General features: G+C 39.6%; 1 protein-coding gene across 2 annotated transcripts in view; it reads right to left on the reverse strand.

Annotated features, from left to right (window-relative positions):
* The window catches only part of ACD (ACD shelterin complex subunit and telomerase recruitment factor), a 28,227-nt gene that overhangs the window by 1,409 nt on the left and 442 nt on the right, over nt 1-26,376 (reverse strand). For both annotated transcript variants that reach the window (XM_072152492.1, XM_072152493.1), the window contains exons 2-13: nt 26,119-26,240; nt 22,230-22,357; nt 20,702-20,792; nt 19,252-19,331; nt 15,013-15,057; nt 13,247-13,302; nt 13,011-13,168; nt 10,274-10,355; nt 9,563-9,625; nt 8,120-8,245; nt 4,654-5,597; nt 2,530-2,609 (exon numbers count right to left, since the gene is read on the reverse strand). In XM_072152492.1, the coding sequence (XP_072008593.1) occupies nt 2,530-2,609; nt 4,654-5,597; nt 8,120-8,245; nt 9,563-9,625; nt 10,274-10,355; nt 13,011-13,168; nt 13,247-13,302; nt 15,013-15,057; nt 19,252-19,331; nt 20,702-20,792; nt 22,230-22,357; nt 26,119-26,226 (1,961 nt within the window). In that variant the 5' untranslated portion in view covers nt 26,227-26,240. The remainder of the gene's footprint in view (nt 1-2,529; nt 2,610-4,653; nt 5,598-8,119; nt 8,246-9,562; nt 9,626-10,273; nt 10,356-13,010; nt 13,169-13,246; nt 13,303-15,012; nt 15,058-19,251; nt 19,332-20,701; nt 20,793-22,229; nt 22,358-26,118; nt 26,241-26,376) is intronic.

A 26,376-nucleotide genomic window follows, 5' to 3' on the forward strand; every position in this document is an offset into this window, starting at 1 on the left:
AAAAAGTTAACAAGTATGTATAAAAATAAAAACTACACAAATTCAAATCCTTTTTTTCCAAGCACATGCTAAATCCAGAGGGAAAAAAATTGTGGGGGGCATTCTGCCACTTGATAAATTGCCCACCATGTCTTTGTGCTGCTTGCTTACTAGATGTTTTAAGTTCCCCACAATGGGATTCTGCGTGGAGGGATTGCTGTGTATATTTACTGGGATCAATTTAAAAAAAAAAAAGACCCAGCAGGGACCTTAGGAACATTGGCAATGTAGCTGCAGGGATTTAACAAGTAAATAATGATTTTTGTATAACATTTTTTGCGGCCAAATGTATTAAGCTCACAGAAAACCTATTTAAAAAACCCAACTTAATATATAATACAAGTAATATTACCGTACATACTAATGCCCCCCCTCATGGTGCCCAGAGTAATATATGGGGGTAGTTGTGTTCTACTCTGTATAATGTTTTGTAACATGTTATGTGGTTTATAATGAAAAAAAACTGAAGTAAAGAAATCCAGCTAAAGAAGAACACAATAAGCTACTGATCCTGCATATCATTATGTAAGTGCTGCCGTATTCAGTAGCTGAATTGATCACATACCAGTAAATATACACAGCAATCCCTCCACGCAGAATCTCATTGTGGGGAACGAATGCGGTTCTCAACACTTTACTTAAAACATTTAGTAAGCAAGCAGCACAAAGACATGGTGGGGAATTTATCAAGCGGCGTTGTATGATAGAGGCCACACACCGTTGTGAAACGGATACATCACATACTCGAGTATACGCCGAATTTTCCAGCACAAAAAAATTTGCTGAAAAACCTCACCTCGGCTTGTACTCGAGTCAAGCAAAAAAACAAATAGTGTACTCACCTCCTGACGCCCCCCCCCCCCAGCAAGTCCTCTTCTATACAGCGATGCTCCGGCATCGGCTCCATGTCCCCGCTCTCTCTGTTGCCGGGATCATGACATCAGACGCTCGCTGATATTCTACTATTTGCACCGGCCTCGGCACACACTATGATGCCGGAAAATCAATGTATAGTATCGGACCTGCTGGGGGCGGGGGAGAGGCATCGGAAGGAGAGTGACCAATGCATTTCCAACCCTCGGCTTATACTCAAGTCAATAAGTTTTTCCAGTTTTTTTGTGTTAAAATTAGGGGTCTTGGCTTATACTCAAGGATATACGGTAATTTTATTTTTTTCAATAACATAAAAGGATTATCAAACATGACTTAGGCATTAAATCAAAGAGTACAGAATATCAATCCCAGATGACCCATAGGCCTGTGGCAATTAAGGTTCAGTGGTTTTGCCAATTTCCATCAATTCCAAACAAAATGCAATAAATTGGATATTGAATGACATATAGTCGTTGCTCATAAAGAATAAACAAAGGCCAAGATGATGACATTGAAAAGATATCGGCAACTAGGGAAGATAGTATGGAGGCTTTTCAGAAAACATGGCAGCCCTAGAACGATTACATACAATTGCCGGTGGCTGTACTTGCGACATAACATATAGGTATTTGGAAGATTAGAGCACCTTCTTTATGGTTATTTTGTGTGTGACATGGCAATTTAGACTGACTTAACTTTTCTGATCTGTAAATCCTTCCCCCTACCCCTTTGTGTTGTCCCCTTGTCTAACGTCTTTGTATAAATTTGTATAAATTTGTTCTGTTGTTTGCTGGTTAGATCGGGTGATAATAGAAAACATTTTTACTTCCCCTGCGTGGGACGATGATCTTCGTATATATTGCATTTCCTGAGAGTGTTCAGGCACTCCAGTATTATATGACATATTTTTGCATGGGGAGAACCTGGCGTATTGTGTCTTGAGCAACTATTTCTTTTCTTTCAAATAAAACCTGTTGAAACCAAGAATAAACCAGGGGGGGCAAAAGGGACCAAAAATCTATACTGGGGAGACTGCACATGCCTACGAGGACAACATACATCACAAGGGAAGAAACCCAAGGGTTGTACTTCTGGGTGTTCACTCTCAGTTGCTTTCTATTTTTAACAAAAAATATATAGTTTTTTAGTTGAATAGAATAAAAATCCCCACCGTGTCTGCGCATCGTTCTGCAATATATTATTATGGTCACTTCTATGTTCCTAACGTTTTATCATCTTGAAGATTTAGTCATCGTTCAGAGTTAACTGTAAATGACATTTTATAGATGATCTTAAAGGAAACCTACCACTTGAAGTGGCAGGTATAAGAGGGAACTACCATGCGCGCGACCGTGCCCGCGGCTCTCATTCACTTCCTATGTAGCCGCGTGCACGGTCGTGCGCATGGTGCGCAGCTTCGCGAAGCAGCTTCGGCCATAAAGTTTAAAAAGTGTTTTAAACCGCGATACTGCGGTTTAAAACACTAACAAAAATAAGCTCCAGCACCAGCTCACCCTGAGCTGGTGCTCGGTAGTTCCCTCTTATACCTGCCACTTCAAGTGGTAGGTTTCCTTTAAGCTTGTACTATAGATGTGATACTTCATGTACATGACTCACTGTAGAGAATTCACAAGTGCACAGAGGTCTTCAGAAGGCGCCTTGTACTTATACTGGAAGGATGTTCCATCAGGGTGGGCCTGTAAAAAAAAGAAAAAGAAACATTTCTACATATGTCCTTATATTTTCATTCCACATTTATTTAAAGGGGTTGTGCCATAATAGAGATTGTTTGGGTCTGACATCCAGCGATCGGGTCTGTAAATACATGTGGCAGCAGGTGCCTGCTAGCTCTTTTTGAGAAATTCTGGGATGACGTACAGAACATCGGTCTTGGAAGTCTCATAAAAGTTAATCATATGCATCTTATTTTGTATGGTTTATCTCATGAGGCTTAACTGCACCACTGAAAAACACTATGGTCCCTTATAAGGAAGAGCCTTCTAAACAAATGTTGTTATAAGGGTAAATAGCAGCATCTCCAGGAGATTAATAGAGAGAGGATAACAGTGGGAACTACAACTACCTTCTGAGCCCCCTCACTACAGGTTACAGACATTTGTGACTCTGCCATGGACAGACCCCTCTGACCAAAAGATCACACCAAAGTTGTCTGCAGAATATTTTCCATATCCTTCCTGCTTAGAGGCAAGCGCATGCTGGAACCCTGAGGATATCTGACAGAGCCCAGCTGTTAGGCCTCATGCACACGACCATATATTCTTTCCTGTTCTGAATATACAGCTGTATTTTGCCCACAAATACAGGATACTTTTCAACCATATGAGCACATGTACATCGTATCCGTATGACAAATGATGGATGACAGACTATGGGCTGGCCCACTGGTTCTGGTTTCCCTGGATACTGCACGTATTTACGGCAGATAAAGTGCGCAGCTGTATGCAACACATTTTATATCTTCCCATAGACTTCTACGGGGCATATGGAAAGGAAATACATGAGAATATAGGACATGCTCTATATTATTTGTACGTCTTACTCATGGTAAGCTACGTTGCACAATATGACCATTAAAATGGATGTCAAAGATTCCCGAATAGGAACCGAAACGTTGTCTTTTTTTGCACTCTAAAGTACCGACAAATTTTTCTATTGGGGTGCTGCAGTTTCAGATTTTATTTACTGATTAAAATGGATGGCTGCATTGGCCATTGCAATGAATGGGGCAGGTGCTACAGCAGACACCCGCTTTGGTTTAGCTAATAAGCCCACTCCATACTTTCTTAATGGCAAAGTAAATATATTATGTTAAAAACCTTCACCAATGATAATGTCTAAAGCCTTGAAGTGGTTGTACTGGATGGGTTTTTAATTAATTATTTTTTTAATGTAAAAATAATAAGAATTCATAGTTAATCTTCCAATGGTTACGTTTGTAGCCTAATGCCTGATGCTCATTGGTGATGTTGCATCAATAGAGGAAAGGCCCAAGCAAAGAATAAGTTCTTTATTATTTTTACACCACATGGAACCAGTAGGAAAAGATTCCCATCCTGGGGTTTGCACTTTCATACTCTACTACAGATTGTATATTTCCTGGAGGGTTAAAGGAAACCTACCATTTGATTTGATACATTATGAAGCAAACATACCTCGAGCCTGCTGATGCAGGATCATATCTTGGTTAATCCCTGAGCTGAGTGGTTTTGCTGATAAAATTATGATAATGAAGCTGTGTTGCTTCTATATCTGCTCTCTGGCTTGCTTTGCTGCTTCTCATAGTAGGAGAGTTTTTCACTGATTGCATCATCATCTCCTGCAGTTCCCTTCCTGCCAGACAGAATAATCAATTGCTGCACCATCCCCCAGCTGCTGTGTATGAGTCATTCAGCTCAGGTTGATTAGTGCTTGACTAGTCATGCTTTATTTAGCAACCATTTTAATTCCAAGCTCCCGTGTAATGGGTAAGACAGTCTGTCCCAGCTTTCCCAAGATCCTGAATGGTATAATTGTTTTTTTCAGCAAAACCACTCAGCAAAGGGAGTAATCAAGATATGATCCTGCATCAGTGTAGTTACAGTATTCTCAAGGTATGTTTGCTTCATAATGCATCAATTCCTTTAACAAAGGAATGGCACCACACAGATGCTGCAGGTATAACATGTCAGTGGTAGAGACTGGTCCCCTTTACGGAGCTCACAGAGCAGCAGCATGCCTCACCAGTTCAGTCTTTCCTACTTCAATGGCAGCTCTGAAGCTTTTCTCTTTGGCCTGGCATGATGACTGGCCGTGTCTTGTATTTGTGGGTGTTTTCTGTAAGGAGTCTTGGCCTGTTGGAGGACTCTTTGCAGTTAACTGTTGATCAGCAGAGTCTTTAGTTGAGAGAATTTTTGGATTGACCACAAATTGTAAGCTAGGTTTATGTGCTTGTATCCTCCTCTTGCTGGGTGTGTGATTTTCTGTTAAACGAGTTTTATTATAATAGTCAGGCTTACTGATATTTTTTTTCATATCTGAACCAGGGGCCTCTGTCTCTTGTCTTGCCACTTGTGTACTTGTTGCAGCCTGTACACGATTTCCATTATTATACAGTCTGTCTTCACTGCTAGATGCAGGAGTAGTCACACAATCTGGTCTTTCTATAATCTCACTATCCTGTTGCTCCAAATCTGAGTGTGGGCTCTCACGATCGTCTGTCGTTTTCTTCCTCTTTGAGACTTTCCTTCTTCTTGGGGAGATGTCGCTGTCATCACTCACAGAGAACATCCCTATTTTCCGTGTGGTGCTGTTGTGCAATTCATGAGACTTGACTGGACTTATGGAAACGTTACCAGTCGCTGTCACACTTCTACATGGCGAGTCTTGAGTAAGTGGTATTAGACTAAGAGACGTAGTACTGGTATTAAGGCTTCTTCCTTGTCCACACTTGGGACTAGTATTACTACTGGCGTGGTCAGTCTCAGGTTTACTTGTACTAGATTCTTGAGGGTTGGAAGAACGTTCTGAAAACATCAGGGGGGAAATCTCATCTCTGCCTTTAGGATAATCCATAGATATGTCAGCATCAGATGTGAATATATCAGGAGTGCTACTGTCTGCATCTGATCCCACATCATTCCCTCTGCTGTTCTGAGCAAGAGAAGGGGAACACGTAGGTTGGGATTCTAAAAATAAAAGCAAAAACAAACGCAACAAATAAAAAAAATTGCACCATTACAGTATATATCATTTTCAACTAAAAGATTGTGAGGCTTTTTTTTGCCTCAAAATGTTTTCCAAAAATAAAAAAATCATACCCAATTTGGTCCTGAACACTGCAAGTCTCCCTAGAACTACTTCTATATTGGTCATGACCACTACTAAGCAAATCATACAACCCCTTTATGGTATTGTGTTTTACCATTACCTTTCAAGCATCCAATAGTCCCAGGATCCGAAGAGTTTTCACAGTCAATATCACAAAGCATGAAAAGATTAGTATATATTTACTATTAGTAAATTACTATTAATGGGGAATTTATATGGATACACCTAAATAAAATGGGAATGGTTGGTGATATCAACTTCCTTTTTGTGGCACATTAGGATATGGGAGGGGAAAACTTTTCAAGATGGCTGTTGACCATGGGAGCCATTTTGAAGTTGGCCATTTTAGATCCAACTTTATTTTTCCAATGGGAAAAGAGGGTCATGTAACACATCAAACTTACTGGGCCTTTCACAAGAAAAAAATAATGATGTGTTTGGTTTTAACATAACTTTATACTTTCAGGAGTTATTTACAAGTCATATCCTGATACTACAGTTAGAAAGCTGCTTGCCAAATTTTGTGAAACAGGTTAAGTGTTGGATTTGCCAAAATGTGGATGTAAGAAAAATGTCACAAATGAAGAAACATCAGTGGCTGTCCTTGCTTTATTTAGCAAGAGCCCACAGCATAGCGCTCGCCGCATGTCACAGGAGAGTGACATGAGTCGCACCTCCATTAGGAGGATATTAGCCAATCACAAATTATACCCTTACAAAATCCAGCTGCTGCAGCATCTCAACGTAGATGACCCAGATCGGCGCACAGAATTTGCAGTATGGCCAAAACCAAAATTGGAACTGGACCCTCAGTTTACACATTATGTTCAGTGATGAAACAAACTTTGCTGTGAATGGTGAAGTTAACAAACAAAAACACAGCTAACACTCACTAACACAAAGATAGTGGGGCCTTTCTTCATCAATAGTAATCTCAATGCCACTGGACATCTGAAATTGCTACATGATAATGTGTTCCCCTTTTTATGCCCTTAAGATGGCACAACCCCCAAGTTTTTCCTGCAAGATGGTAAACCACCACACTGTGGGTATCAGGTCAAAGCTTTCCTACATGAACGGTTTCCTGGAAAGTGGATTGGTCTCCCTTTCTGACCCCCTTAGACTTTAATATTTGGGGTCATCTGAAGTCAATTGTCTATGCTGTGGAGATACGAGATCTGCAGCATCTAAAACAATGGATACTGGAAGCCTGTGCTCGCATTTCTTCTGCGGTGTTGCTATCAGTCAAGAGTGGGAGAAGAGGGTCGTATTGACAATCCAACTCAATGGGCAGCACTTTAACCCCATAGCGCAAAAAGACATACCTGTACGTCTTGTTGCGCATGGGGGAGTATGAAGAGGCCTCTTGTACAGGAGGTTTTAATTTTTGTAAATGTATGAAAACCTTATAAAACCTATACAAATTTGGTATCTCCGTGATCGTACTGACCCAATGAATGAAGTAGACCTGTAATTTGGGGCGCACAGTGAAAGCCGTAAAATCCAAGCTACAAGAAATGGCGCAAATAAATGTGTTTTTTCTTCATTTTCACTGCATTCTGAATTTTTTTCCCCGCTTCCCAGTACATGGCATAGAATATTAAATACCACCACTATGGAGTGCAATTTCTTACACAGAAAAGGAGTATGCTGCAGGGTCGCTACCTTTGTACCCCCTTGGTAGGCTCTCCCTACTTTTTTTTCCCCTTTCCATCTTCTCTTCTTCCTGTGTTTATTATATTGTTGCATAGCATTACTTGACACTGGTTGATTGCAATGGTCCAAGGCTACATTCCACCGATGTGCACGGCGGGCATACATCGGCGCTGCGGAGCGGAGCAGGGGATGAGCGCAGCTCACCCCAGCCCCTCTCCATAGGAGTATACAGCGCATGGCGCCGCATCACATAGAAAGATAAGACATGTCCTATCTTTCTATGTGCCATCTTTCTGAGCCCATAGAAGTTTTGGGGGGCGTATATTGGCCGTATATACGTCCTCCATACATGTGTGTGAATGCAGCCCAAGTTTGTTCTTAATACTCTGAACTTTGCACAGTTGATGCGAGACAATGGATTTCAATCATTTGCTCTTATGGATCCCATCTCTGCTTCTGGTGGCATGGATATCTCCTACCTCCCACAAGACGTCAATCTGTTTGCACCACTGGTATGGTTTAATTTTACAATGTTAATGCTAACCAATGTGTCTAGGAGCTCCGGTTCAGAAGATATAGATGTTTGAAGCGTGGCACTTTCATTATGTCTATACACGTGCTAATCACTAACTTGTTAAAAACAACATAAAATGTGTTGTGATAAATATGTAAATGTAAATGTGTATTTTGTATATCTAAAAGGACTCTATACTGTTCTACTTACCAGAGCTTGGAGGAACGCTAACGCAGAGGGACTGTAGGTTGTTCCATGGATTTCCGTACTGATCACTTGGCCCTTCATCTACTGGATCCTCAGAAAGTGTAGACAATGCTGTACTGAATGGCTGTGCTGGATTAATGAAGGATTCAATTGGAAGAAAAAAAGGTGACCAATTTTCAAAAGAATACACAGAAGTGCGTAAAGGTCCCCCAACTTTTACATACGGTATATCTAAATGACAGCAATATATCATATGTGGGAAAATACCATATTTCCCATATAATAAGTAAAATATGTAAGGGTATTAAGGTATCTAAAGATGTTCTTGTTACCCAGATACAGAAAAATATAGAAACCATGTTTATAAATATGCCAGTCTCAAAGGAAGGAGAGGATCCCCAGGGATTGCTGCTCTGTAAAGTGTTTTCCAAAGTACCAAGAAAACAAATCTCTACTACACAACCCTGTAAATAAGAGTCAAGGCAGGTCACAGAGCAGAAAATATATACTGAAGGACTCCTTTTACAAAAATCTTCTTTAAAATTCAAAATTTGAAGCAAACTGCTGAAAACTGGAGGATTCCATTATAATTATTTATTATAAAGTAAATTATCTGGATGTGCTTTATTGCTAAGCAGCACAATGGTGGGGGAAACATGCAGATGTCCACTTGTGAAGATCTAAATGGTTCAGCTCAAGGGAACCTGTCAGCAGATTTCTCATGTCATGTCATCAGGTTATCGGCATGCTGCTGCAGGTCACATTATACACAAAGAAAACATGTATTTGTATAGATATCTGTTATTTAGAAAAGGTACCGTCTCTGATCAACTTCTGCAGTCCTGTGAGCAGTCAGAGTCATGGAGTCACAGTTGAAGACACACCCACATGACTCCAGAAGGTGAAGATAGATGGATACCTTTTATAAATGTGATTTCTCAAAAACAAACCAGCAGATTTCTAGACAAATAAATGTTTATGTTGTGTGTACTGTGACCTGCGTGCCATTAACCGGATAAGTGAAAACTTATTTTTTTTTTACTATATTGCAACATATAGTGAATATATTGCTTCTCTACTACAGTCTGCCTCTTAACGGCATACGGTACCTCCCTGCATGACTCTTATTAGATACCATGGTTGGGTTTGTCGAGGGAACGGAAACCTATGCTACAGGTTTTTACTCAATAAATGCATACATTTTGTGTGGCCCCTGTTGCCTCCACCGCTACCACACCTATGTCCCCAAAATTGACTCTAAAGAAACAAGCTTGATAAGATTTCTGATGGCATGTGGACAACTATGGATGTAATGTAAGGAGCTCATGAGAAGACCTGTCATGTATTTGTGTGCGCTGCCTAATAAACACTGTAATTAACCTCCGGAGCACTCGGCACAGGGGAGATGCACTAAATTAGAACAGTCCTTGAACATTTGCCACTTACAAGAATCGTCTTCTTGAGAAGTATCTGCAGGTTCACTGGGGCACTGACCTTCGTACCTGAACTCTGGAAAAATAAGTCAAAAAAGTTGTGGACAATCAAGTTAAAAACATAAAAAACATTTTTCGAGTAGACGTACAATATACAAGGGCTGTAATGCCAACTTTGGGCATCATTTCACCTACAGTCATCCAAAAGGGACCTTTACAAGCAGATGCAAACCTGTCCTAGAAATATGATGGCCTTCACAGGTAAAGGGATGGGTATAACACACTGCTCTGATCTCTATGCTCATGATGGTGGGAGGACTTGAAGAGCCCTCTGTGACCCACAGATCCACTATATGGATAAAAGAATTGGGCTGGCTACATAAGCTTTTATGGCATCCTACTTAAAACCAATAGGGATTAACATGAAGATCCTCCACCTCTGCAACTAGAGGCTTTATCCAAGATGTTTTAGTGAGTATGTAAACATCTTTCTAATCTATAAAAACAAGCCTTAGTCATGTCAGGTGCTGATAAAGGGTAAGAAGGCCTGTCATTCTAGTTTATCCCAAAGAATGTGTTATTCCACTAGTTTGCACAGCTCTAGAGATCAGTGAGCGGCTTTCATGTAGAATCTCTGCCATGGAAAACCATGTCATACAGCAGTCAGCAAAACGTCGGTAATACTGTAATAACTATGTATAACTGTGTAGGTGTTGTTACATACCACTCATCTGTTCCAGAACTTCTTCTTCATGTGGAGGAATAAGAAGCAAATGCACAGGGATAACAAATCTTTCCGGGCTCACCTGAAAGTACAAAATATATTTTTTATCCTGCTATGGACAAACAACTTGTGTATTATAACCGTTATTGAGGAGTATTTTTAGCTGAGGAGGAGTATGAAATTTTCATAAGTGTATGTAGTGTTAAACTGACATCTATGCTACAAAAGCATTACCGCTCATTTTCTGTGTTTAACCCCTTCACAACCAGTCAACATAAATATTCGTCGTCGGCCATGATGGGGAGTATAAAGAGGGCTCACAGGCCGAGTCCTCTCCATATGTGACGATTGCACATATTACACAGCCGAGTTTAAAAAAAAAAAAAAAAAGGAAAAGCAAAAACAGGAAGTTGTGGTTTGCGAATGTTAGTCCTAGACATGTAGTAGAACTTGTTGCTAGATTTATTCATACCTAAACAAATAAGATTTATGATTTTATGATTTAATATTTGGATTTGATTGGGTTCAAAATAGTTACTTCCTTTAACACCTTAAGGACACGGACTAAAACAGCCTTCAGGACACAGCCCTTTTTTAAGTTTTTCCTGGCTCAAATTCCAAAAGACATAATATCTAATATGGGCATATGAGGGCTTGTTTTTTGCTGTATAATTTGTACTTTCCCATGGGTTCATTTTTATGCTAATTTATTAGCTCTATCCTGCAGCAGAATGGAATAAAACAACAGTTCTGCCACTTGTTTTTGCAGTAAAATGTTTAGGAAGTTCATTCTACAGTTTAAAAAAACATAATAAAATGATTCTATAGGTTAGTACGATTAAGGAGACACCAAACATGTACAGTTTTTCTAATCTTTTACTAAAATAACAAATTAATAAAAACTCCTTTGTAAAGCATTTTTAAGACATTTGCTATGTGTCGTCTGAGAGCTATAACTTTTTCATTCCTCAATCAAAAGAGGATTATTAGGGCTTGTTTATTGCGACAAAAGGTATCGGTAAGATTTGTACATCTGACTTTCTGATTGCTTTCTATTTTCGGGGAGGTAGGCAGTACTAACATTGCTATTTTTGAATTTGTTTTTTATTTTCTTATACCCTTCAAAATACCGGTATAGCAATGTAATATCTTCTTGGCCAAGGTCACCATGCAAGCGACAATACCAATTTTGTGTGCAGGGTTTTATTATTTTATTTTTTAAAACAAAATTATATTATATGTAGGGAAATGGGTGATTGTGGTTTTTTTTTACATTTTTCTATTTTATTTAGCCAAGAACCCAACATGTGGGTACCCTACTTCTCATGCAGCTAGCCAAAGCACATGCTCAGGGAAATCTACCACAAAAATCAAGCATGAGAAACCAAGGACATTATTCAGGTTAACCCCTTAATGGCCAGGCCCTTTTTTGTTTTTGCATTTTTCACTCTCCACCTTCAAAAATATTTTTCCATGTACAGAGCTGTAAGACAGCTTGTTTTATGCGTAATAAATTGCACTTCATAATGATGGTATTTAATAAATAAATAAATACAAGTGAAATTGGTGAAAAAACACATTTGTGCCGTTGGGCTGGGATTTTACGGCTTTCACTGTGCGCCCCAAGTGACATGTCTACTTCATTCTTTGGATCGGTATAATCATGGGGATACCATATTTCTATAGGTTTTATAATGTTTTCATACAAAAATTAAAACCTGTGCAAAAAAAAAAAAAAAGAAGATTTTGCCATCTTCTGGAGTTGATAACGTTTTCATATATGGTGTATGATTACGTTTTTTAGGACTGTACAACCTTTTGATCACTTTTTATTGCATTTTTTATATTTTTCAAAATGGCAAAAAAGGGCCATTTTCGTCTTTGGGCACTATTTCCCGTTATAGGGTTAAACGCAGTGAAAAAAAGGTTATTATATTTTGATGATCGGGCATTTTCGGACGCGGAGATACCTAATGTGTTTTTTTACTATTGTTCAGACCCCATAGGGTACTTTAACCCTAGGTTCTATGTTTGATCCTACCATATACTGCCATACTACAGTATAGCAGTATATGGGGATTTTCCTTCTGTGCGAATCGCACATTGTAATGAATAGGTTAAAACGAGACTTCGAATACCCAAGGCTGTCATGGCAACTGATCGCCGGCCCCCTGACTACGTCACGGGGAGTGTCGATCTTCACTTTCCCGGCGGAGATGGACAGGGATGGCCGGTGCTACCACCGTTCCTGGGTGTTACCGGTAAGTTTTAGTTACAATATGCAGCAAAGACTTACCGGCTATGGAGAGGGCTCAGTGAACCTTCTCCATTCAACTGCAACCGACGCGTGACATCCATTACGTCAGCGTCGTTAACGGTTTACTGTCTTAGACTCATTTCCTGCATTCAGGCACAGAGACTGTGGTAATCTACTTATATTTATTATCCATGGCCTGCTTCCTTCTAAACTTGTAAAATTATGATAATGAGCATGAAGGGCTTCTGGCTTTACAGACTGTTACACTGTCTCGCCCTACCCCCTTCTTTCTCAGCACTTGTGCAGTGAGCACTTCTTGCTGGTTTATTATGCTTGATTTTGACAGTAAATTTTCTTTAATAAACTATGGCGCAGCCTTTAGGGGAATGGTTTGCCCACTAAAAATGTATGGTGAGTGGCCTGTATACACATTTCTCTTACTTTACTGTACAACAGTTAGAAACCATGAAGAAACTGTACCTGCTGTTTTTTTCTTTCTAGGCTCCAAAATGTTCTGGTCTGTGGTGAAATATCTTGTGTCGAAACTGGGTCAAGATCAAGACACTGCTCAGCAATGGCTTTCAATGCACTAAATTTCTCCTCGCTTGCAATCATCAGTAACTGGGTAAGAGACACATCTAGAAGGCAACGTGAGGCACATGAGCCCAAGCTCAGTATATAGACATAATGACCGTGGGGTATATTATACAACGTACCAGATAAGTTCATGTCAGATGAAGTCTCATTCATTTCAAGTTCTGTCATGTAATTCCTAAAAAAACAAAACCTCAGCTATTATATGTTTTCCAGAAAGAACCAGAGGCTGAAGCCACATCGCAGACGGCATAGGCACACTGTAGCTCTACACTACAGCTACTATGGGGGTAATGTAGCTTCTGCCAGTACTGCCCTGCATTAAGACAGGTTCTCTGTGCCCACATTCAACTTTGATCCTCTTTCTCCTCACAAAGATTCACCATTTGTCCTCACATCAAGGAAAGCCAAAGTGTCAACTTGCAGCCACACCAATGTATAGCGTTGTTTTCTGGAAAATGACTTTCTACAAATCAATTGGGAAATAAAGGGAATCTGAAAATGGTAACCAATAAATTGGTGTGAGGTCTTAGGGCAGATTTTTTTTTTGCGGTTTTAAACTCATCCAAAACGCAAGTGGGAGGGGTTTGGCCAAAACGTAAAACGTATATGCGTTTTGGCCCAACGCCACCCACTTGCGTTTTGGATCAGCTTCAAAACGCAAAAAAAACCAAAATGCCGCATGGGAATCCACTCTCAGGTTCTGGTCAGAATTATACGTGTAAGAGTCCGGGGTCTGCACTCAAGTGGTGTGTTGGGACAAGCAGCTGTGTATGGAGCATAAATAAATCTGTGGGGCTGAGGCTGGTGCCTGAATTAGTGTAAGAATCTAGGGGTTTGACTTAGTTATTCATTTTGTAAATTAATGTTAGATATTATTTATTTTATGTAAAAATTTGTTGGATGAGTTTAGGGTCTAAATTAATTTGGAGGATTGAAACCGGGGTGTGAATTAGTATCGGGTTTATGTTTGATGCTTGAAATGGATTTGAATGTGAAAATCTTAAATCAACCATAAACTTTCACAATATTTTTACTACACCAGGCATGACATTCATTGGTTAAGGATCTCTGTCCATTACAACAATCCTGACCTGAGTATAAGCCAAGACCCATAGTTTTAACACGAAAAATTGGAAAAACCTATTGACTTGAGTATAAGCAGAGGGTGGGAAATGCATGTATGTCAAATATTGAAAACTAGAGTAAAAGAAGAATAGATCCTGCCCAATGATATTATATTCTGCCATTATCCAGCTACAGTATGCCTGCACATCAGAATTCCCTGACTTCCCCATTTCAACATGTTTATGGGAAAAAAAACAGGTGGGCACCATACACCAAGATAACAAGCTAGCCATCTAGCATTCCTAAAAAAAAGTCTCACCTACACTGATACTTTACTACACATCATTCATTAGAATAGCCTGATATTTGTCCAAACAAAAGAGACATCTACCCCATGTGCCAGTTTTGGCATTGTTCTATATAAAATGGATATGTATAAAATAAATGTCTATGTGTACATAAATGATCAGGTACCTATAATGGGTGTCCAGGTCCCATTGATCCCTAGACTGTTAGGACAAACATACCATACCGACTCTCAAAATGGACATGGATTACAGCTTATTGTACTAGTTATTGTGGTCATTTTTCCACACTTTCAACTTAGATGTGTTCTGTAACTTGTGTGGAGAAAATAGAAGGGATCACATGCCACAGACTGTCTTTGCCAACATTCTTTTTCTTTTATCTATGACATATCAAAAGTGTTGTTCAATTTTCATAAAAGATATATTTTTTTTTCCTACTATCATACGCATCTTGAGCTCATTAATAGGATTTTGTTCAAAATGGGGGAAGTGAAATATAAAAATAAACTTACTGCCACAATTCCTTGATCTTCTGCCTTACTCCTGGCTCCATGTTACTGAAAGGACACAGCATATAACTATTACCTTATAGAACAAATTGAATATTCACATCAGTATGTTAGTAGATGGATTGTGTTCCCTACAAAACTAAAGACTCTTTAACCCCTACGGGACTCGGCCTCTTTTGGCCTTAAGGACGCGGCCCCATTTTTCAAATCTGCCCTTTGTCACTATAAGTGGTTATAGCTTTGGAACGATATGAGATATCTGGGGGATTTTGAGATTGTACTTCAAATTAGTTTAAAAATTTGGATGAAATCTTTTGCGGTTAGCTATGAAAAAACCCCCCAAAATTTAGCAAAAATTTGGAAAAATTCTTTACGTTCAACGTTCTAAATTCTCTACTTTTGATGCAGATAGTCATAGCACCCAAATAAATTCATAACTTACATTTCCCAAATGTCTGCTTTATGTTGGATGGTTTTTTAAGATTCCACATATTTTACTAGAATGTTATGAGGCTCAGAATTTGGGTGCCATTTTTCACATTTTTTGTAAAATCACCAAAACCCATATTTAGATGGACCTGCTCAATTTCTAATTGACACTGAGAGGCCTAAATAATAGCTAGACTAGTAAATTCCCCCATTATGGAAACTACACCCCTCAACGTATGAAAAACCACTTTTAAGAAGTTTGTTAACCCTTTAGGTGTTTTATAGGGGTTAAAACAAAATGGAGGTGCAGTCTGCAAATTGCAATATTTTTTCGCAATACAGGCAGTCCCCGGGTTACATACAAGATAGGTTCTGTAGGTTTGTTCTTAAGTTGAGTTTGTATGTAAGTCGGAACCGTATACTTTATTATTGTAACCCCAGTCAAAATGTTTTTGGATTTTAAAAATGTTGGATTGTCATAAGAACCAGGATTAACAATACAGCTTAATTGCAGACACAATTGATAACTGTTAAAGCTGTTATAGCTTGTAGCCTAGGACTAAAGTACAGTAAATTACCCAAATCCAGAGGTTCGTTTGTAACTAAAGGTCGTATGTAAGTCAGGTGTTCTTAAGTAGGGGACCACCTGTACATTCATTTTGGGTGGAAAATTAAACATTTGAAATAGAATGAAAAAAGGCTCCACAAAGTTTGTTACCCAATCTCTCCCGAGTACACGGATACTCTATATGTGCTGGTAACCTGCTGTATGGGCGCACGGCCGGGCATAGAAGGGAAGGAGGGACCATCCAGATCAGATTTGCTTTGTCACATTGTACAGGCTATAATTTTTTTCTTTTTTTAATGTGGACCTATAGGAGCTTATTTCTTTTGCCACATGAGATGCACTTTTCTGGTAGGTAATTTTGGGGCATCTATAGCTACCGTATTTTTCGAACTATAAGACGCACTGGACCATAGGACGCACCTAGGTTTTAGAGGAGGAAAAATAAGAAAAATGTTTTTTCCCCAAATAGTATGCCAAAGTATTTAATAAAGTAACAGTAAATAACTGGGAAGTGCAGCCATGTTCCTCTTTGGAGAGGGGCAGGGGCGAGCAGCCTATCTTTAGATAGAATTATGCTGGCACGTAGTCAGGGGGTCTCAAGAGTTACCAGGGTTGTATAGGTATGAGTATATGTGACAATGGTCACAAGAGCTTACAATCAATGAGGAGGAGGACACAGGAGATGACAGTGCTTGTACAATGGTCACAAGAGCTTACAATCAATGAGGAGGAGGGGGACAGAGGAGGTGACAGTGCTTGTACAATGGCCACAAGAGCTTACAATCTATGAGGAGGAGGACACAGGAGATGACAGTGCTTGTACAATGGCCACAAGAGCTTACAATCTATGAGGAGGAGGACACAGGAGATGACAGTGCTTGTACAATGGCCACAAGAGCTTACAATCTATGAGGAGGAGGACACAGGAGATGACAGTGCTTGTACAATGGCCACAAGAGCTTACAATCTATGAGGAGGAGGACACAGGAGATGACAGTGCTTGTACAATGGCCACAAGAGCTTACAATCTATAAGGAGGAGGACACAGGAGATGACAGTGCTTGTACAATGGCCACAAGAGCTTACAATCTATGAGGAGGGGGACACAGGAGATGACAGTGCTTGTACAACGCTCACAAGAGCTCACAATCTACCAGGGGGACAGCAGCCACTACATACCAGGCAACAAGTGGTTAAGAGTGTGAGAGCAGAGACCCGGGGGAAGGGAGCACTAATCACTTATCTGATCCTGTGCTGGGAGAGAAGTTACAGGTCAGACACAGCACTGTACAGGCTCGGCTCCTCTCCGGCTACTTACAAGCTGGGATTGTCAGTGATTTTCTCCTCCCCCTCTCTCTCTCCACTGCTGCCATAATTATCATGTATATCAGAGCCCTGATATACATGATATACATCAGAGCTGGCAGAGCGCAGGGGTGCAGCCCTCCATTCCCTCCAGCAGTGGAGGGCTGAGAAGAGGAGAGGAGCGCAGCGGCACTCAGTACAGCCGCTGCGCTTCACTGTGAAGGGCTGCGCTTACTGCCAGCATTAGCTGGCAGAGCGCAGCCAGATGCCCTCCATTCCCTACATCTGGACTATAAGACGCACCACTGTTTTTTCCCCATTTTCTGGGGAAAAAAAGTGCGTCTTATAGTCCCAGAAAATACGGTAATTGGTAAGATTTTATTAACTCTTTGTTGGTGGAGGAAATGAAAATCATCAATTTTTAGGAAAATTTTTATGTGTTTTATTTTTGGCCGTTAAGCATACCATAAAAATAGTATATTATTTTTATTCTATGGGTCACCACGATTACGAAAAGACCTCATTTATATAGATTTTTCATTTTTCCCCATTTTTACTGAATTAAAAAGTAATTTGGCAAAAATGTTGTTAATTTTAGCATCACCGTCTTTCATATGCATAACTTTTTTATTTTTCGCCTCACAAATCTGTTTAAGGGCTTATTTTTTGCGAGAAGGATTGTTCTTTTTAGTGGTCTAATGTACATAACATTTTTTAAATCACTTTTTAGAGCATTTTTTATAGGGTATTAATTAAAAATCTTTTTTTTTTGATCCACTTTGCGGATCTTATAACGATTCTGCTTTATTATGCAGATTGTTACGGACGCAGGGATACCAAATATGTGGGGGTTTTGTGTATTTTATTCAATTGTACTGAATAAAATCTAATTTGGAGAAAATCTTATTCATTTTAGCATCACCATCTTTTCATACGCATAACTTTTTTTATTTTTCGACTGACAAATCTGGTTAGGGGCTTATTTTTTGCAAGAACAGTTGTTCTTTTTAGTGGGCTTATTTTAGAGTGCATAACATTTTCTAAAATCACTTTTTAGAGCATTTTATAGGGTATTAATTAAAAATGATCCTTTTTCAGAAAGTTTTTTGCGTTTTTTTTTTTTCCTCCGGCGTTTCAGGTGCGGGTACAGTAACAATTCTGTTTTATTATACAGATTGTTACGGACGCGGCAATACCAAATATGCGGGTTGTTTTTGTGTTTTTTATACTTTATTAAGTTTTTTTATGGGAAAGTGACATTTTAGGGGCTTATTTTTTATGTATTTATTATTTATTCTAATGTGTAGTGTTTTTACTTATACTTACGTGAACTTGAACCAGTGATGCTCTGACCGCTGGTTCAAGTTCAATACACTGCTCTACAATACTATGTGTAAACTGTCTGGGCATGCAGGCGCACGTCAGACAGTTTACAGTCAGACCTGGAAGGGGTCTGACTGCCAGGGAGAGCGAGCAGCTCCGGGGCACATGGCAGTTCTCGGAGCTGCCCATAAGCGGAAACACTCTTACACGCCAGAGTCAGCTCCGATCGCGGGTGTTAGCGCAGGCTGTCAGCTGTGATAGACAGCTGACAGCCGCTGCTTCTAGTGCCGGCTCCGTTCGTGAGCCGGTGCCAGAAGCAGGACGTTAGCACGTCCCCGTGCGCTTAGCATCTAGCCGCGTGGACCTACTATAACGTCCTGGTGCGCCTAGGGGTTAATGGTATTATAATTATTATGACAAGAATTTGTCTCATCAAAGACATACTGCTAGTATTTAACACCAATGCGTGCTATAGTTTGCTCGAATAAAATGGCAATGGAAGAGACTACAGTATCACATCATCCAGTGTCCCCTCCGTTTCTTATGGTCAATGTATGGCCATGCCACTGCCCAGACTGCAGATTTAGTTTCACAGCACAACAGGATTAGCCACTTACCAATTTAGTATGTCCACTGTGTTTGTCTCCATTGGCAGAACACTGAAATGCTGAACAGTTAAGTAAAACTCGCACCTTCTCTAAAAATAGACAAAAAGCACAACTTAAAATAAAAAAAAGAAATTATACATGGGGTGCACACTGTAGCATGCTAGTGTCTAGCAGTGCTTATATTTTCAACGCTACAAATCCATAGCTAGATCTTTGTTACAAATCCCTTTTGCGAACAGCACAAATACAACAGGAAAATACAACACAACTAACGTTCAACATCCGGCAATTTCTTTCCCCATTAAGTCTATTACCTCTGAAGATGGCACGCCTTTAAAGGGTTAACCACGGTTTAGCTCTCTGGTTCCCTTCATACTGTGAGGCTAGTACTGGTAGGAGAACTATGTACTATAATGCCTAATTATCTATGCCAGATAATTAGAACCTTAATAGGCAGCACAGAGGTAGCAAGTGGTCAACAGCCTTTACTCCGAAATGATTCCAAAATTGTAGGTTAACAGTACATATTATTATGCAGATATACCTTTTTAACACACTCAGCTTTCTACTCCCACTGAGCAAAACCTAACATGATAGGAAGTGCGAGGGACCAGAGGAGTCTCCATTCATAATGCATTCATTAGGTCCTGACGAGTGTCACATTGCTGGGTGCTGTCTTCTTCCACAGAAGGGGGATAATTATAATACAATATGTACCCCAAACTGTGAGGTAACCAAGAGCATTCATTAGTATAGGGCATCTAAATATATATCTGTATAGAGTAGTGTCCTGCCCCTTTCCTGTCAGAGCAGTGGGACAGAAATATGGCCATGTTACCCCCCACAGGACACTCCCTGACTGACTCCCTGCCGTGACTGTCCACCTATGGTGGCTTCCCTCAGAACAGGGCTCTTAGCTTCTGCTCACAACACTGGCTCCCTACACTAATTAGAGATCTAATGAGACTGCCCGAGACCCAGTGTGAGGTAAAAGCGGGGAGCCAATTACAGCTTGTCAGAGCTATATCTGATGATTGCTTCAGGATTTTTTTTAAGGTTCCATTAATCATTAATGAGAACTTACATTCTTGGCACAATTTCCTTTATAGTTTCCGCTGTTCTCCTCAGAGAAAGAGAACAATGGAAACAAGCATTTACATTGTAGGAAGACCTTCATTTATGTATCAGTAACCACTGCCTTCCATGCATGTTCAGTCATGGTTCAGTTACTTATAACGGGAAAACAAGTACCCTATTAATGTTGATGTGAACCCATCTAAGGAAAAATATGGTTATTGGGCTCAGAAATGGAAAAAAGAAATTCTGAAAAGTTTCTAAAATAGTAAGTAAAGTCAGTGCGGTTATTAAAATGAACAACTATAGGCCCAGTGTGTTACTTGACAAACATGAAAATGCATATTCGTATTTGTAACATACACCCGGTACCCCTCACACTTACCAGATCTTCAACCGCGGTGAAACACACAGAGAACTGCTTCAAAATGATCATTTTGTTCTTGAGATCTGCTAGTGTAAAGTGATCATCGTCCCTAAAAAAAGAAACATATGTGTTAATCACATTGGGCCTATAACATCAACATATCATTCCAAAAAGATATGCAAACTATTTAAATTTTTCATGAATATCTAAAATAAAACAAAATGCATGAATAAACAGTTACATAAGTCCCCCATAGACGGCAATAGCCACATGGAGCAATATGGTGCCACACACCGCGTGGTACCGTACACTGAAAAAGATAGGACATGTCCCATCTTTCCCCATCTTATGGCCCATACGCCGTGCATTTCTATGGGGATGGGACACCCTCCTCCTCTCCATAGCACCAGACGTATTCCCATCTGGCTATGGCCTGGAGGGCATATATTCGTGTAATGTAATGTAGCCTTAAGTAACTTAAAGGGAACCTGTCATCTGAAATGTACCCAATAAAACAATAAATCAGTATGACACTGTCCCAATGTCCCAATTTTTCTTTCATGGCTCAGTGTGGTGCCAGCATCTAGAAATTCAACCTTGAAGTTGTGAATTGATTGTATACAGTTACAGAGGCGTAGAATTTAGCACATAAGTCAAGAAAATGTCCTTAGATGCAAAGAAAAGGGCATACGGAGGAGGGGAGAGCTTGACTTTAGCGCTAATATCTCGGCCTCCTTGCCATTATACAACCAATTTACATCTCACTTCTAAGCTAATTTTCTGGTTGATGCCACACTGCAATCCATGAAAGAAACATGATCTGGAAGGTGCTAATCTGCTTTAACACAAACTTAGGCTACATTCACACGACCATATGATTTCTCCAGTCCCGTATTTACAGGCCTTATGAGCCCGTATTTACATGACGTTTTTCATCTGTATGCAGCACGTATGTATCCCGTATTTTATACATCCCCATAGACTTCTAGGGCTTACGGAACTGAAATAAGTCTGTGGCTGTCAGAAAACAACTGGGAAAAGAGGTTCATTGTACAGTATACTCCTCTACTCACTACAGGGCACTGAGCAAATGCCCAGCAGGTGTTCCCAATACTGATTCCCAAGTACACTGGATCTTGCTCCAAAATCCTGCTCTTCTACTATGACTGATGGTGTCCTTTAGAGCCAGTAAAATAGACAGAAGTATACTGATAATGGCTGGGACTTCCATACATGACATCACCACCCTCCACTGAGAGCATCACGCATACACCGTTCTTGATTTCCAACCTGTATATTCCAGACAATACCATTAACATCAGCAAAGGCTGGCGGTGTCAATAAATGCCAAGGTGGAGGCACTGAGCAGGATGTATGAGCAGGCCCAGGATCACAAGCTGAGATTAAGCCCACCATCTGGACATTTGCAACCAAATTTGCATCCCAGATTAAAGGGACAGGGTGAATAAAAAGCCACAACACTCCTGAAAACTTCAACCTCATTGTTTGCCAAAACAAAAACAACAACAATTGTCAATAGTCAGACCTTTCTAGGGTCTGCTGCGCCTCCTTGGTGATGACTGCCCTAATGTAGTACTTCTGATCAGAAATATTGATGACGGCTTCTGGATGCTTTGAGTCTTCTAGAACTGACTGATCTGGCATCCTAAGAAACTGAGAGGAAAGAAGTTAAAATATAGCAAATAAATAGTGGAACATTTCTGACAAATATTTAAGCTTTGTTATACACAGTGGAGGTCAAAATTAGAGAACAAGGTATGATTTCTTGATTTTTTCAGAAATAATGGAATCTCCATTGATCAACATTTGCTGGATTTTTTGTAAGGGGTACACCGTGTCACTAGAGCAGTGTTTTACAAACTAACCAAAGTATATCAAAATAAAAACTGTATTTTGCAAAGAACTTGATGTTCATAATTAGAGAACAGCAATGACTGTAGCACAGATAGCTTATAGGTTACAGCAGTCACCATGAGTAGGAAGTGTAAGTTTATTCAAAGCAATGCAAAACACCAGGTGCCCTCCCTGTTCCATTCGGATTGCATTTGAATCCAGCCAGTTGTTTTATTTAAATGCATGCTTTTTTACATGTTAGCATGCGTTTGGCTGGTTTGAAACAGTCTTTCTTCATTACTGGAAGTGTAAGCAGCTGTGTTCACATTTTCACAGCTGCTTACACTTTCAAAAATGAAGGAAAATGTATTTATCCCCCCCTTTGCGCTAGCAGTCCAGGAGGGACAGCTAGCGCAATGGGGGGAGTGAATAAATTAAAATACAAGACCCTCTCCAAAAATAATTTTTAGAACTATATTGTCACAATTGCGCTGTATGGAGTTACAATAAAAGAAGTCCTGTGGAATATGATACTGTTATAGGGCTGCAGGATGCATCGAAATCCCAATACTTTTGCGATGAATAGCTTGCGGTACTGAAAGACTAATGTTGAATGTTGTACAGACACCTCGTATCTGTCTGCAGAGGATTCCCATAGAGTAGACATCAGCCAGGAAATCCCTTTGAGAGATGTGCCAGGCTAGGGCAGAGCAGGGACCACGTCATCAGGGAAATATCACCATCTGTCCATATATGGAGTCTCTACATCTCCCAGGGCTTCCCCAAATACAACGCTCTAAATTATGCAATTACATTTATTAATTTAGCATATAATACAGTTAAATTAAATGAATAAAAATGTATAAGACAAAAAAGAAGGGCTCCTTCAGACGGGCATGTCTGCTGCGCATCTGCAAAAAATATGGACATGATGCCTGTGATCAAACAGTATTGTATCCGTTTTTTTCACGTCGGTACGTCATCTGTTATTTTCACATATGCAAAAAAAGCTGATGGGTTTCTCATTTACTTCTTGCCCTTCCCAGTTGGTTGCCTAGCAACATTTGAGAAAAAAACTGTCTGCATACGGAGGTCATGCATTAGACATCTAATTTTTTAAAGATCCACTGACTTCTATGGATGTACGTGGTTTGCATGAGAGACAAAATAACAATTTTTTTGTCACTGCCTGCACATCCGTGAAAAAAAATGGACATATGAACAAACCCATAGGAAACAGTGGGTCCGTTTGCCATCCGCAAAAAAAGGATAGCACGCAGACATCAAAAGCGCCCGTCTACATAGGCCCTAAATTATACTATTTAGTATAGTATTTTATATTAACATTCCCAGGACAACCTTTACAACACATGTACTACACTGTCATAAAGCACTAAAGCTTCTCCTGGCGAATCACTGGTGACCGTTACCGATCGCATGTGTTTTAAAGGAAAGGAAAATGTGATCAGACTGAGCCCCGACCCCAGACGTTTGCATTACATTTCTAAAAGCGGCCCATGTGATACATTCAGATGATACTTTTCTTTTCTTGAAAATATTGTATCGGTATTGAGTATCATGATACTTTTTCAGGCACTCAAAATTCAAAGCAATGAAATTTTTTCCTCACATGTTGTACTTCATTTTAGTGACAAATTTTGGCTGATAAGTTTTCTGTTTATTTGTGTAAAAAAAAAACCTGATCAAAATCAACATTTCAGGCAGATAGCTTTACCACCTAAAATAGCTGCTGTATAACATTTCCCATGTGTCCGCTTTACATTTTCATAATTTTTAATGTCTGGATAATTTATTTTGATGTCACACGGCTTCCGTATTTTTAGAATTTACTGTTTTAGGGATAATTACTGTTTTTGTTGAAATTTTAAATATATAACATTAAAAACTTCCTAAATATCAACCCATTTTCAAATCTGCACCCCTCAAACTATCAGAAACAGCTTTTAAGAAGATTGTTAACCCCTTGATATATAGTAATTAATTCATAGTAATTAAATCTAAATTTAGAATGGTCAATTGTGCCGGTTATACGTTCATTTAGCCCTAAAATTTACACATTTCCAAAAGATAAAATGAGAAAATCCACCTTACAATTTGTTCTGCAATTCCCCCCCTCCCCCTTTCCCCAAATGTGGCAGTTACTTGATGAGATGCTTTTTCCAGTGTTACCGTTTTGGGGTTGGTATCTCCTATTGTTGAAAATTTATTAACTTCATTTAAAGGGGACCTGTCACCCAAATTTTACTAAAGTAAGCAGCTGCTAGTGCTTGAGCAAAGCGTTCCGATGTATTCATGAGGGGGCGGTCCGAGGCGCTGCCTCTTCCCCGTATCGGCCCGCTCGCTCCATAGGCCAGCGGTGACTGCCGCGCGACAGTCACTGCCCCTAGCCACGGCCCAACCCCACCCCCTCATGAATACGTCGGACAGCTTTGCGAGCGGTCCGACAATTATACTGTACCCCGCCGCAGTGTTAGATAGCGTTCCAGGAGGTTTTCCGGTAACGCTATCACTCTAACTCTGCGGCGTTTGTTCAAGCACTAGGAGCTGCTTACTTTGGGTGACAGGTCCTCTTTAAGGGCAGGAGTAAAAAAAAAGCATCAATTCTGTACTAGATTTGTTTTACCGTACTTTTTTTTTTTTGATGTTCATCGTATAGCCTAATAATTCTGTTATCTTTATTCTATGGGTCAATACGATTACGGGGATACCAGACAGAAACTTTTTTTATTTTTTACTAAATTTGCCAAATAAAAACTAATGTGTATCATTTTTGCATCACCGTCTTCCAGGTGGCATAACATTTTTATTTTTTTGGCTACTGAGCTGGTTGATGGCTTGTTTTTTGTGGGACATGTTGTACTTTGCAACAGTATCATTCTGGAGTACATATGTATTTTTGTTCATTTTTCATTGCACTTTTTATGGGATGAAATAGGTAAAACTCATAATTTTTTTTGGGGGGGGGGGCGCTTTAAAGTTTTTTTTTACGGTGTTTATCAAGCGGGTTCAATAATGATCTTTTTTAATTCTACAGGTCATTACAAGGTGAAGCTATATATGTGGGGTTAGTGTTATGATTTAGACTTTTTTTTCGATTATATGTCTCTGAACTTTTTTTTTTACTTTATTATTTCTTCCACCATGGGATATGAACAAGTAATCATCTTGTTAATGGAAGTGGCCAGCACCAGTTTTATCTAAATCTTATGACCACTCATGGGCCACTAAATAACTTCTTGGTTTTTCTGCTACTACAGACAGATTTCACAAGACAACAAGGGATAGACAGCAAATTAAAGGGAACAATTTTCTAGCAGAAAAAGCAATAAAATGAAACAATAGTGTCCATTTTAATGAAACCTGAATGCCTTTATATTATTAAGTGCTGAAAAATAATATAATAATAATTCCTTTATTTATATAGCGCTCACAGATTACGCAGCTCTGCACAGAGTTTGCCATATTGGTCCTCGTCCACAATGGGGCTCACAATCTACCAGTATGTTTTGAATGTCCAATATTTCTTTGATTATAAATCCTGGGCATTATAGCCAACCTACCTCCACTACCTGACCAGGGACGGGCTTTTGCTTGGCAGTAGCACTGTCATATTTAGCAAGGCAGTCAATGATCCAGGGGTAACCAATGAAGGAATGATAGCCAGCCATACTTGTTTAATGTCCTGAAAAAGAAAAGAAAAATGAAATACACATAACTGCCCTGTTTCCCTGAAAATAAGACAGCGTCTTATATTAATTTTTGATGTCTTATATTCCCATGAAAAAAAATTCTAAATTATTGTCACTGACTGGGGTCAC

Source organism: Engystomops pustulosus, chromosome 5 (assembly GCF_040894005.1).
Source record: "Engystomops pustulosus chromosome 5, aEngPut4.maternal, whole genome shotgun sequence".
NCBI lineage: Eukaryota > Metazoa > Chordata > Amphibia > Anura > Leptodactylidae > Engystomops > Engystomops pustulosus.